Here is a 13,742-nt window from a genome sequence, read left to right as displayed (position 1 = left end):
CGAGGCTAGCAGACCTCTGCCACAGAAGCTGTTTGATAGAACATTTGACTGTGTTACACCCTATTTTTATTGCAAGTCTTTCTGCCTTCTTTTTGTGGAGTTAAAAACTGGAATGTCAAAATTCACCCTGTCCCGCAGTTCAGTTTGCAGCTGTCTAGAAAGAATCTCTTAAAAAATACTGGTTCCGGTTCGTGATCCGGATCACCACCAAAACGTATTCACTTGTTCCTTTGGTCATTTCTAACAACTCCACAAAGTTTCATCCAAATCCATTCATACGTTTTTGAGTTATCCTGACAAACAAACAGACAAACAATGAAAATAAACTTGCCCATCAGGGTTCAGGTTTTGATCTGGACTATGTCATTATCTTCACTGCTCTATCCTCATCCAGAAAAAAAACACTTTATTTTTTGCATGCAGTATGATTAAATTTGTCAAATGGAGAATCAGGTGATATAGGACTTATTTGGTAAAATCTGTTTGTTTTGATTCCAAGCACATGCGTCTTGCAGCTTGAATCCATTAATAAAAAACAGGTAATTATTTATTAATTGGTGGTTATATCCTCCACCAATAGCTCCGGCAGTTACGCTGCTGTCTGCTATTTCTTTTGTATTTTGATGATACCAGCTGAGTTGTGTCTGTGCTATTGACTTTCTTGCTCTTTTTTGCACGATTTCGAATACTTATTACTTGTAAGGGAAATTGTGATTCATTTGAGTCAATATTTTAACCAGTAAATGTCATGGTAATTAATTAATCCTAACTCATGGAGTTAACTTCCACTCCCCCCCCACTGTACTGTCCTGTACTTCCAGGAGCATGAGGAGATGACGGCCAAGCTGGCCTCGCAGGAGTCAGAGGGCCGGCAGCTGCGCCTGAAGCTGGCCACCCTGTCGCGCCGCATGGAGGAGCTGGAGGAGACCAACGGCACGCTGCAGAAGTCGGAGCGAGAGCTCCAGGAGCTGAGGGAGAAGATCAGCCGTGGGGAGTGCGGCAACTCCAGCCTCATGGCCGAGCTGGAGAACCTCCGCAAGAAGGTGCTGGAGATGGAGGGCAAGGACGAGGAGATCACCCGGATGGAGGCGCAGTGCCGGGAGGTGCGGAAGAAGCTCCACGTGGAGGAGAGCTACAGCAAGGAGCTAAGGCACGAGGTGGAGAAGCTGCAGAAGCGGATGGTGGACCTGGAGCGGCTGGAGGTGGCCTTCAACAAGAGCAAAGCCGACTGTGCACAGCTCCACACCAATCTCGAACGGGAGAAGAACCTCGCCAAAGACTTGGCCAGTGAGCTGGAGTCTGTGAAGAGTCGAGTAAGAGAGCTCGAGGGCTCAGAATCGAAGCTGAATAAGACAGAGCTGAGTTTAAAAGAAGATCTGTCAAAGCTGAAGTCGTTTACCGTGATACTCGTGGACGAGAGAAAAAACATGTCCGCGCGGATCAAGCAAGAGGAGCAAAAAAGTGACGATTTAAGTAAGATGTTCAAGACCGAACAAGGCAAAGTCATGGAAGTCACGGAGAAGCTGATTGAAGAGAGCAAAAAGCTGCTTAAATTAAAATCTGAGATGGAGGTGAGAGTGAGCACGCTGACGAAAGAGAAGGAGGACTTGCAAACAAAGCTCGCTAGTGAAGAGGAGAAGTGCAAGGGTCTTGCCTCCGAGGTTAATCAGATGAAAACAAGAATGAATTGGTTTGAAGAATCGGAAAGAGAAAAATCAAGAGGCATGGCCAGAATTGCTGACGAGGACAACAAAGTCAAAGAGCTGACTGTAGAAATTGAACGGTTAAAAAATCGACTCAAACAACTAGAAGTGGTGGAAGGGGACCTGATTAAGACCGAGGACCAGTACGAGCTGCTGGAGAAGAAGTTCAGGACGGAGCAGGACAAAGCCAACACTCTCTCTCAGCAGCTTGAGGAAATGAGAAGTCAGATCGCCCGAAACAAAGCCATCGAGAAAGGCGAGGCAGTCAGCCAGGAAACTGAACTGAGGATGAGATGCAGGATGGAGGAGGCCAGGACCCGCGATCTCCAATCGGACGTCCAGGCCCTAAAAGAGAAAATCCACGAGCTGATGAACAAAGAAGACCAGCTCTCTCAGCTGCAGGTGGACTACGCCGTCCTGCAGCGGAGGCTGCTGGAGGAGGAGGAGAGGAAGAAGAGCATGAGCCAGGAGGTGCACAACCTCACCAAGGAGCTGGAGGTCACCAAGTGTTACAGTCGCGTCACGCGGCCCAGCATGAACGGCAAACGCATGGTGGACGTGCCCGTGACCTCCACGGCCGTGCAGACGGACATCGCAGCCAGCCTGGAGCCGGCCGAGGACGAGACTCCCGCGGTCTTCATCCGCAAGTCTGTGCTGGAGGAGAACCACCTCATGAGCAACCTGCGCCAGAGGGGTCTGAAGAAGCACACGGTGCTCGAGCGCTACCCTCCCGCGGCCGCAGAGCTGAACATGAGGAAGTCCTGGATCCCCTGGATGAAGAGGAAAGAGCCCGTCACAGTTACCCAGACCCCACCGGAGAGGACGTTGCCCAGGGTGAACGGACAGACCATGCCCTCCTGCGCGCCGCCTCCTGAGCTCACCATGTCCCAGAAGCCCGGGCAGCCGCTGCACATCCGCGTGACGCCCAACCACCAGAACAGCACGGCCACGCTGGAGATCACCAGCCCCAGGGCGGAGGACTTCTTCTCCAGCACCACCATCATCCCGACCCTGGGCCTGCAGAAGCCACGCATCACCATCGTCCCCAAGCCCACCACGGTCGCGCCAACTAGGCCAAAGCCTGGCGAGGCGGCAGCCGGCGGGCCAGAACGCACCAAGTCCCCGGTCACTATCACCACCATCTCCAGGGCCAAGGGCCCAGAGTTGGGCAAGAGTTCGGATTCGGACAAGCCCCTGTCTCAGCCCCTGTCTCCTGTGTCAATTATCACGGTCAGCACTTCACCCCTGGCAGAAGGGATAGCAGCAGCGTCGTCGTCGGTGCAAGAGAATCGAGAGGTGACCTCGGGCAGTGGGCTGGCAGTATTCAAGGTCACCCCGGACAAGCAGCCCTCCGCCTCCTGTTCTTCATCATCGTCAGTGAGGAAGTGCAGTTCCAACACAAACATCATCACCACGGAGGACAACAAAATCCACATTCACCTCGGTCCACAGTTCAAGAGGCCCCAAGACACGAGCATGAGCACGAGCTGCAGTCCCATGATGACCATTCGGCCCCTGAGTATGATGATGGCGGAGACCAAAGACTCGCACGCGACGGGCACGGTTCTGAGGTCACCACGACACAGCACGGCTACTGCTACCGCTGCGGCCGCCTCCGCTGCAGCCACGGCCACAGCCACCGCCACCGCCGCCATTGCTACAGCAACTAGCACACCGGGGAAGGTCACCGCTAGCAAAGTGACGAGCAGCATCACCATCACTCCTGTCACCTCCTCCCCTGCCCGACCCACACAGTCAGTGGTGAGTACCAAAAACGGATTTTGTTAAAAGTGATTCATTGTTTTTTGGTTATCAAATTAATTGATTATTGACAAAGTATCACTGTTCATAGTAGGATGCCTTTTTGGTATTATTTTTGTCTCACAATTATTTGGAACTCATTACCTAATGATGGAGTTCAGTGAAACACAGTATGTGCTAACTGAAGCTGATTTTTAAAATTGACAATGGTGTGAATTTATTTTGAATCAGTAACCTTATATATATGTACATAGAAGTATATAGGTATAAGTATAACCATGTGCTGTATGTATATCATAATCTTTTACATGTATCGTATGTTTAATGGAGACATGTTGTTCAATGGAGGCACTCAACGCGTTGACTTGGTATTTTTATATTGCAGTTGCTTCTGAAATGTTTCAAAATGATATCAGATGGTGTGTGCTCCCTAGATAGCTCTCTCTCCAGGTACACACAAATCAAATCCTTTTTTCATTATTATTAATGTATGGCAACAAATACTAACAAAAGAATGAAATGACATGTGTTTCCCCCTGGAGTATAGCTTTTTGAGTTTGGGTGACAAGTGCCACCAATTGACCAATATCTCCTTCCTATTTAACCACTCTTGAGTGAAAAAGGTGCATCGTGCACAAGCATATCCCTGTCTAGCTTCATTCACTGGCCCTTGAAAAAAAAACAACACCTGTTGCTAACTGCACAAACAGGGAAGTATGCTTTCTTTTGCACCTATATTTATTCACTTTCATTTGATACGATTTGCGCCTGACATTATTTTACATGTAACTGCTGCTGCAGTGGTGTAGTTTACTTTTTTCAAGTGGGTATACTGTGGGGGTATACCTGCCAAGTGCTGGTAAAACTTAGCTGTGTGGGTAGTAACAATTTCAGTCTCACTGGCCACTTTGACAGGTAACTTACTCTATGGTATGACAAATCTCAGTTAGTTGTATTAATTGTTTGTATTTCAATGCAAGAATATTCTAAATACAAAGAAAAACTTGACAATAAAACTATGGCTGGAAGAAGGATGAATGGCTAGTGATTCTGGAAAACCACTAGCCACAGTGGCCGGTGAGCAAAAAAACGTTAAAGTTAAACCCTGGTCGGGAGCCCTCAGAGGCTGTGGAGGGAAGGTGTCATGCTATCATGACCCAGAAATTCCGGGCTACCTAGAAGTTTGGGGGACGTTGATTGGAACCATTGAGTACTGTATTATTGATTGGAACACAGGACTTCTGAGCAGCCCGGATCTTTTGGGTCATTACAAAGTCATTGTGAACATCCAAGCTTAGAAAGAGGGGGGGTCCTATATTTCTCACATTCTCAGCAGATATTACCTATTCATGTCCATACAAGCAGCGTTTTCCCCATATAAGGATGTCACTGTGCCATGTGAGTTTACTGACGCAATTTACTGGCTTATATTCTAAATACTGAACAATGAATTGTAAGTGGCTATACAGAACACAGATAACAATTTTAGGTGGATACACTGAAATCCCTGACTTTTTCTGGTGGGTATACCAGCGGCATATCACATAGAGTGCTTTGCAATATGCGACCTTGCCTCCTCCACTTGCGCTTGTCTCCTCGTCCCGCCTAAGGCCCCTCCTCCGTGGAGAAAACGATTTCCCAGCTGTCAGCCTAGCCACAACAACTTTTGAGGGACTGTTTTTCATTCACCATCCCAATTGCAAATGAGAAAAAGACTCTAAAATTGCGCTTTTGCAAGATATTGAAATATAATGCTGTCGTCAGTGATGTCATCATGACGAGAATCAAGTGGAGGAGGCAAGTGGAGGAGGCAAGGTCGCAAATTGCAACGCACTCATAGACTACACCACTGTGCTGATGTATGCTGTGTGATGTAGGAAATAATGTCAGCTGTAACAGGTAGTTGATGTGGTGTACAGATACAGCACACCAGCAGCCACTAGGGATGCACCGATACCACTTTTTTGAAAACCGATACAAGTACGAGTACATTAATGTGTGTACTTGCCGATACCGAGTACCGATACCGATACCTTTTACCACCAAAATACAATGAAAATAAATGCATGGCTTTGTTTTTTTCCGCCTGTGATATTTTTATTGTCCATTTCCATGTAGATTTAAATGTTAGTAAATGTATGAGGTGGCACTTTTTTCCATGCTGATTTCAAGTCCACAGAACATGACAAGATTTTGCATTGTTTTGAGTAATAGTAGTACTCGTAGCTGGTATCGGCAAGTGCTTGACGAGTACGAGTACGAGTATAATGAGCAGTATCGGGAGCCGATACCGATACCAGTATCGCTATCGGTGCATCCCTAGCAGCCACTCTTGCTGACGGCACTGAGTACAGTTGGGTACCACAGCAAGCTAATCTCTGACAAACCTTTTGAGTGCTGGTGGATGTGGGGATGGTGGTGGTGATACTTCCCTTATGACTCCCTGTAACTCCATATCCAAGATGGTGATGCCTCTAGTCTTCAAAACAGATGACATTCAAACACACCATGGAACATGGTTATTCCCCTCAAACAGTGCTGGCACTGTGCATATATGATATGGGTTTTATAAATGACTTTTTGGCTTACTTTCATGATGACGAATGAATAAATAGTCTTAAAAAATGAGGCTTGCCATCTTGAATGACAAACTATCCCATGTCTGCAAACACAGCTTGGCATGCGTTTGCATGCACACCGTACAGACTGTACATTTCTAGACTGCATCTGAAAATAATTAAATCGCTCTCTCGCTCTCTCTCTCGCTCTCTCTCTCTCTCTCTTACTCTCTTTCATGCACTGTACTGTCTGTCCCTTATCTCTTGCCATAGTCCAGGTCGGATGGACAGCAGCAGCAGCAGCAGCAGCAGCCAGCTCGGCCCTCAGGCACACGAATCCCTATGTCAAAAGGTATGAAAACAGGCGTGAGGACAGTCATGGGCGTGTCCGCAGTCACAAGGCTGGAGGCGCGCGCTGAGGGCCAGTCTATGAAAATTGAACTGAGGAGGTCTTCGGTCATCGGCCCATTGTCCACAGGAGGCGGGAAGGCCTCGTGAAGAAGCCTCCTCTGGCATGCCCACCACAGACACAGACACAGACACTGACACCACACAATAGGGGCTGTAGGTTTTCTACTATGCCACCTTGGCTTTGACCATGAAAATGTGAAATACCCTGAACATGGACAGGAGATGCTGTATAGAGGTGTGTCGTTCATGAACGAGCCGGTTCTTTTGAACGGCTCCCTGAAGTGAACGATGGGAACCGGTTCACTGCTGGGGGAGCCACTCGACTGTTATTTCGTTCATTTTTCATTCATTTTAAGCACGTGACCTCGACCAGAGTAATTCAATTTGGGGAAAAACCACAATTGTTGGCCTTAAAGAGTGGCAAAAACGGTCTTTAGAAGCAGGAGAATAATCAGTTGTTGTTTGAACAAAATCACCTTGAGGTGGAGTCAAAATATTACACTCTAAAACACTGAATAAATAATTAAAAAAGAGCCAAAAGAACCAGTTTTTTGAACGGCTCTTTGAAAGGAACGAGCCACTAAGATCCGGATCCCGTCAAAGAGCCATAAATCCCATCTCTAATGCTGTATGTCACAGGACACTTACTGTATGTAGTAGCTGTGTGGAAGACATTGTGCATGCTTTAACTTGGCCTTAATGCAAAGCTTTGTGTCTGTTTGGAGTTCAAAATCACATAACTACTAATGTCATCATTTGCTGGACATTTGCGTGTGATTTTACTGGACAACATTATTAATGGAAAGCCATATCATGAAGCCATTCATGTCCATCTCAATTCTGTGTCTATGTGAAAAATACATTTTAGGTCTTGGAGTAAATATGGAGGTCTTCACAACAAAAATGAATGTTACTCATTAAACGTCTACTGTATGCTTGAATGAATTTATCTCTGATCAATTTCTATCTCACACACATGCACGCACACACGCACGCACACACGTATGCACGCACGCACGTGTAACAGAGGCCAACTAGCTGAGTGTGGCCTGGAACATTAATAAACCTCCCACCCGAAGCCTCAATAGAGTGCGGTAGCGCTAGGCTATCGCACCGGCTCTTTAGCTCTCGTACTGTTCCTCCCATTGCCAAACTGATGCGTTGACAAGGTTGCGATTTCGCGGCTCTGAGGGGGACGAACTGCGCGAACTGCGTGGGTAACCTCTGTTACAGTGGTGCCGTTGACCCAGGAAGAGAATGAGGTTTAGGGGGGGCGGTGTAACGTAGGCCAACTAGCTGAGTGTGGCGTGGAACATTAGTAAACCTCCCTCGCACGCACACACATGCACAGACACACACACACACACACACACACACACACACACACACACACACACCTCCCTCGCACGCACACACACACAAACACACACACAGACACACACACACACACACACACACACACACACACACACACACACACATACACACACACAGACGCACACACACTCACACTCACACACACATACACACACACAAACACACACACAAACACACACACACACACACACACACACACACACACACACACACACACACACACACACACACACACACACACCATAAGCTGGATGACTGACAATCTTCACAGACCCCGCCATACTCAGACCCAGACTGACTGGAATTGTCAGTCATTATACGGTGAACTATGGTGGAAATGACATTGTTCCCTCTTAATGCAAACTGATGTAGTGAACCAAGGAACATGTGACATGATGCCAGTCAAGTGAAGCAGTGGTACGCACATCCAAGACGCAGGTGCAGGACAAAAGGTCAGAATACTATGAAGATGAAAATGAATGTCCGCACACTGCTCCTGTGTTGGTTTTTTATTTTTCAAGTGAGCGCTTTTCGAGCTAGTCGCATACCACACACGGCACACGGACAGTGGAAGTTGGAAGTCAGCACCCTTAAAATCCTGTTTGTTGTCTTCAATTATTTCATTGCTCGATTATGTTTTGACTTCAACAGTTTTCATCAGATTCTCTAGAGAACCAAAAAGATGTTAAGGGTGCGGACTTCTCTCTTTGAAACAGTTGGCCTTCATCCTGCACCTTTTCCTGGGGTGGGATGTGCACAATCCTCTCCTTCAACACGGACAGTGGAAACCTCCATAATTCCAATCTCATAAACACATCTCATAAAAGCTGTTGGCATAATCTGCTAATCTGTTTGGTTGATGCATCATGCCTAATAACTACTCTATGCAATAAACATGTTTTATTGTTTGTTTGTTCTTTTATTTATTAATTGTGTGAGAGCATACATAATTGCGTTCTGACATGTCCAGGAGAGGAGAGTACAGCATGCAACTGTTCTTGTTAATCACAAATTCATTTTCACTCAGAAGAAGCATCTGCTGACCAGATAGACATCATCATCATCATCATCATCGTCGTCGTCGTCAGATAGTACATGCTAACTGTCACACTAACCAGAAATCGATCATGCTTTACTAAGGTTTTACCATGGTTTTTATGCAGTAACCAGTGGTGTAGTCTACGTAGAACGCGGGTATACGGAGTATACCCACTTCTAAATTTCAGGGATTTCAGTATACCCACTTAAAATTGATTGGTCCATTGTTTTGAATAGCACAAATATATACAGTATACCCACTTCAAAAAATGCTCAAATATACAGTATACCCACCATAAAAAAGTAGACTAGGCCTACACCACTGGCAGTAACCATAGTTGGTTACTCATGGTTACTCTAAGTACTCTGAACCATAGTTTTACTATGGCTTTCCATGGTAGTAGCCATGGTTTTACTATGGCATTTCATGGTGATTTTAATAATTATGAACCAAATATAGTATTACCATGGTATGTCATGGTTGCTCTAAGACAGGGGTGTCAAACATACGGGCCGCATCCGGCCCGCATCCGGCCCGCCAGAGGGTTCAATCCGGCCCATATGTAAAAACAATTTTTTTTTTTTTTTTTTTTTTTTTCTTTAACTTTTTTTTCTTCAATGAAATAACCGAAATGCGCAACTACGCCACTCGGGGCAAAATCGAGACCTGCATGGCATTAACCCAATGGTCCCTATACTGTAAACTGTATGTAGTAAAGTGCACATCACACTTCTATTATAAATGGTGAATTTGTATTCTGACAGGCATTTGATAAAGCTCATATATAGACCTCATATATAGAGATCAAATGTTAATACTTCTTATTCGTATTGTTTTGGTATTGGTTATAATTAGATAATACATATAATTGTATTTGTATTGGTTCCTATTAAGCTGAAACTGGAAATGGGATGTTAAAATGCGTGAAAATGCAGGAAATTACATCTAAATTTTCTTTTGGAAAACCCCCAGACCCCCCGCCAAAATGAACTGTCCCGTATTTAATTAAATGAATCAATGAAATTTTGCATAGGATTATCAGTATTGCGTTGCTTTCTACATATTCAACACACTTAAAGCATGATAGTACTGAACACTAATCCTCTGCTTTACGTTTTTTTTGCGATGCTGTTACTAATTCGGCCCGCTTGAGGTCCACATGGGTTGTATGCGGCCCCCGGACCAAAATGAGTTTGACCCCCCTGCTCTAAGAACTCTGAACCAACCATGCTTATCCATGCTAGTATACTACCACATCTCATGGTGCTTTGAAGTACTATGAACTAACCATAGTTTGATTGTGGTTTATCCATATGGACTACAGTAGCTGTTATAGTTAGTAGCCCTTACGCAAATTAACCATAGTTTAACTATACAAATTAACAATGGATTTACCATGGATTACAGTTATTCATGTTTTTTTTTTTGGAGAACGATGAAAACCATGGTTCATGACTATGGTTTAACTTGAGTATACATACTATTTGCCATAAACCATGATTCCCCCCTAACCATATTTGTGGAAAAAAGGTTTGCACACTCCTTTGGATTTTTTTCTTCAAGTTATTTTTACTTTTTATTCATTCATTGGCAAGCATGATGACGTTTCGACCTCTCGGTCTTCCTCAGATTCAATAGGCTCGTTTGTGACGACGCAGTAAGATTTTTGCTAGGCAGTGGGCATGCACACTTTGCCAGTTTGATGTAAATGCATCAAACTGGCAAAGTGCGCATGCCCACTGCCTAGCAAAAATCTTACTGCGTCATCACGAACGAGCCTATAGAACTACTGACAAACACAGGCTTGACACCAAAGAGGATTGAGACAAGAGGGCTTACTCACGTCATAACAGCGTAGTAGGAAATGATGGCGAGGGGAGTACGGAAATGTTATTCACTGTGGAACAGATCATAGGACAGCGTGAATGTCTGTCAGCTGTCCTTAATTACCCCCAGCAATTACTGCTGACCAACAGCTGCCGTTACTTGGCCACAAATTACGGAGTACGAAAATGGCATCCATCGTGGATGGATGACCAATGACCATGCGCAAGGGAGTTAATTTTCCATCCACTCGTGTCCTCAGGCAACGCCCCCGTACTACACCGTGGCCAATGCATTCCCCGCCATGAGATTGTTCTTTCTCTTGAGTTTCTTTGCTTGACACATCATCTACACCACCTGTCTGAAGGGGTGGAGTCAACTTTAACCCTTACAGGTCCATGATGTAGGCCTGTGGAGTGACTAGAGCCAAATGAATTTCAAAATATTAAAAAACAAAACATAAAAACAAAAACAGTTGGAGATAAATCTTTCACACTTTCACCTTACTGGTGCAATGTGCAATTAATGAAGATTGGCCAACAGGCTGGTCCACTTGAGCCATGAAACTTCCCAATCTAAAATGACAGGTGTTTGTATTATTTTGTCCAACCCCTGTATATATATTACTAAATGGGCTGTCAATAAAGATCTAATGATCTCTTCCCCCTCACGGCACGACGGTGGATAGTGGAGCTAAGTGCCCTGTGAAAAGCATGGTGTCACCTCATCTCCACCTAGCTAACCAGAATCATGTGTTTCCCAAAGCTTAACAAAAGAATCATGCCATGCTGACTGGCTAGCGAGCTTGATCAAACACATATCGGAATTTTCACTTTGTCCCAAACCGCCACTGCACAGGGAATGACTCAGCAATATTGGAATATGACATATAACCAGTACTACTGAAGCTAGTTTAGAAAATGCTTTATATTAATAATTCTTTACATAATAGATTAGCTTAAGATAGAATATACAGAGGTTGGGCCTGCCTATATAAAATTAAAGCCACTTAGAATACTTGGAACTGATGATGGTGGTAAATATTCATGACAAAAATGAACAAGGTGGACACATCTTGATTTGAAGTCGAAATGTTTTAATGTAGGACCCAGAATGATCAGGTTGTTATAAATAACCTGATGAAGTACATTCTTCTCTAATGAAAAAATATCACAAGTCTGAAAAAGAGTAAGCCTCAAATATGTGATCTGGGAAAAGAAGTTCAAAATGACGACTGCATTTCTGCTATATTTCAATGAAATACTTTGAATCACACTTTCAGGATTTGTTTTTGTTATTACTTTTTTTATCTGTATACTTTGCACATAATCATAAATTAATTTGGAAGTAGGCTCATACGTATACTTTATGCATTGTTTGTGTTCACGCTCTGTGTCCCTCCCCAATGACTTCTCTTCCCTTCACAGAAAATGTGCACCACTTGAGCATCAGGCCTCTCTGAGACATCCCCCTCTCTCCGAGATCCAGCCTGCCACCGTGCAGCATTGGCATGATGTTCCTGCCGCCGCTCTCTTCATCAAGCCATGATGACAATGACAACCACATGAAGTCCCAAAGCCAATGGCCAATGGCCTTTTATTCTCTCGATTGATCATGTTTTTTGTGGGATTATTAGTATTCACGCACCTGGGTTAAGATACGAATGCAGTCTCTGATTTCAAAATGTATAACTGTCAGGACTGTCAGAAAGTGGATAGCTCTGGACACGTTGGCTGCCTTGCAAGTTAATTTGAGAAGTTATGTGTAGAAATATGAATGGTAAGGAAGATATAAACAAGATTATGTCAACAGGTAGACTATTCTGGAATTTCACCACATTGTTGGCAAGAGATTCGCCTGTATTTCGGGCATTGTAAGTAAAGCGAGGATGACTGGTAATGTTTGGAAAAAGTGATATTGTATACGTAGCTATGACATAGCACACAGACAGCTTCACACTGGCGTCTGATTTAGACTGAATATAGTTCACACACATGGAGGTGCTTTTGGATGTATTGTGGTTAACAGTAGGCCAAACGATGGGCTCATGCTTACAGAATGCACTGACTCAAATTAGCAAAGAGATGAACAGGCTGTTTGATGGAACAGAAGGCTGACTGATCAGTATGACCTGCACTCATATGAATAAATTGTTCAAAAAGAAACATAAGGCTTGTTTAATTATTTTCCTTTGTTTGCAACTTCATGACCTGCTAGTACGTGATGTAGGCCTACTGTGTCATCGTAGGCCTATCATGGGGGCAGAGGGTCAGCTGGGGACCCATTCTTTTGAGAATGAACATTTGAACCAAAATTAACACTACTGTAGAAAAGTCTTAGCCTGGTGAACCAGCGCCACCCGCTGGACGGCAAAATGTTTTGTCTACGGGTGGGTCTGGCCTCGCATAATGATTCAATGAAGCCAGAATGCCATGAATCTGGCAAACCAATTACAACGCAAAGATGTGTTTTGAATCAAAGCGGGCAGGGTTTTGAGGGAAGGTTGTTCTCATCAACAATCTTCGGATGTATTATGCATCGAGGCCAGACTAAATTTGACATCCACATTTAGTCTGGTTTACCAGGCTAGAAAAGTCTGGGTGGTTATTCACTAAAGGGGCTTGGGGGCCCCAAGCGGCTGCCTGCCTATTTGGGTGACAAGATGCGCCTCTGATCATAGGCCATATACTAGTATGTGATATAGGCCTATTGTGCCATTATGGTGTGTAATGTATGCAAAAAAAGCAATGATACTGTACATGTACCCACTGAAATGTTATATGCAGATAGACTTGTGAAGTGACATAATCAAAATTTGCTCCTTAGCCCGTCCCTGGCTCCATCACAAAATAGTCTATGGATTTTAACATGGCACGTTTGGGTTTTGGATTCTGTCCAACATCCATGTTGCATTAACTTTCATCAAGATCTTGTATTGATGCAGCTAGCCTGAATGCTGCAGAAATCCTTCTCCAGAACACCCCAATGCTTCTTAGTTGGCTTTATGGGTCTGGACTCTGTGGTGGTTAAAATGATGTCTCATGCTCCCTGACCCGAACCTCTATTCCA

At 44.6% G+C, this 13,742-nt stretch overlaps 1 protein-coding gene across 6 annotated transcripts in view; it reads left to right on the top strand.

Moving 5' to 3' along the window:
* filip1b (filamin A interacting protein 1b) overlaps positions 1 to 12,876 on the top strand; it is a 50,772-nt gene extending 37,896 nt beyond the window's left edge. For 2 of the 6 annotated variants that reach the window (XM_063223182.1, XM_063223187.1), the window contains 3 exons: positions 822 to 3,464; positions 3,850 to 3,914; positions 6,301 to 7,374. In XM_063223182.1, coding sequence (XP_063079252.1) covers positions 822 to 3,464; positions 3,850 to 3,914; positions 6,301 to 6,520 — 2,928 coding nt within the window. In that variant the 3' untranslated portion in view covers positions 6,521 to 7,374. Of the gene's footprint in view, positions 1 to 821; positions 3,465 to 3,849; positions 3,915 to 6,295; positions 7,375 to 12,100 lie in introns of those variants that run through there. The other 4 variants (XM_063223185.1, XM_063223186.1, XM_063223184.1 and 1 more) reach the window with 4 other exon arrangements.
* The last annotated feature ends 866 nt before the right edge of the window (positions 12,877 to 13,742 follow it).

This window comes from Engraulis encrasicolus, chromosome 18 (genome assembly GCF_034702125.1).
Source record: "Engraulis encrasicolus isolate BLACKSEA-1 chromosome 18, IST_EnEncr_1.0, whole genome shotgun sequence".
Lineage (NCBI taxonomy): Eukaryota > Metazoa > Chordata > Actinopteri > Clupeiformes > Engraulidae > Engraulis > Engraulis encrasicolus.
The sequence above is the reverse complement of the archived record's forward strand: the minus strand, read 5'-3'. Positions and strand labels throughout refer to the sequence as shown.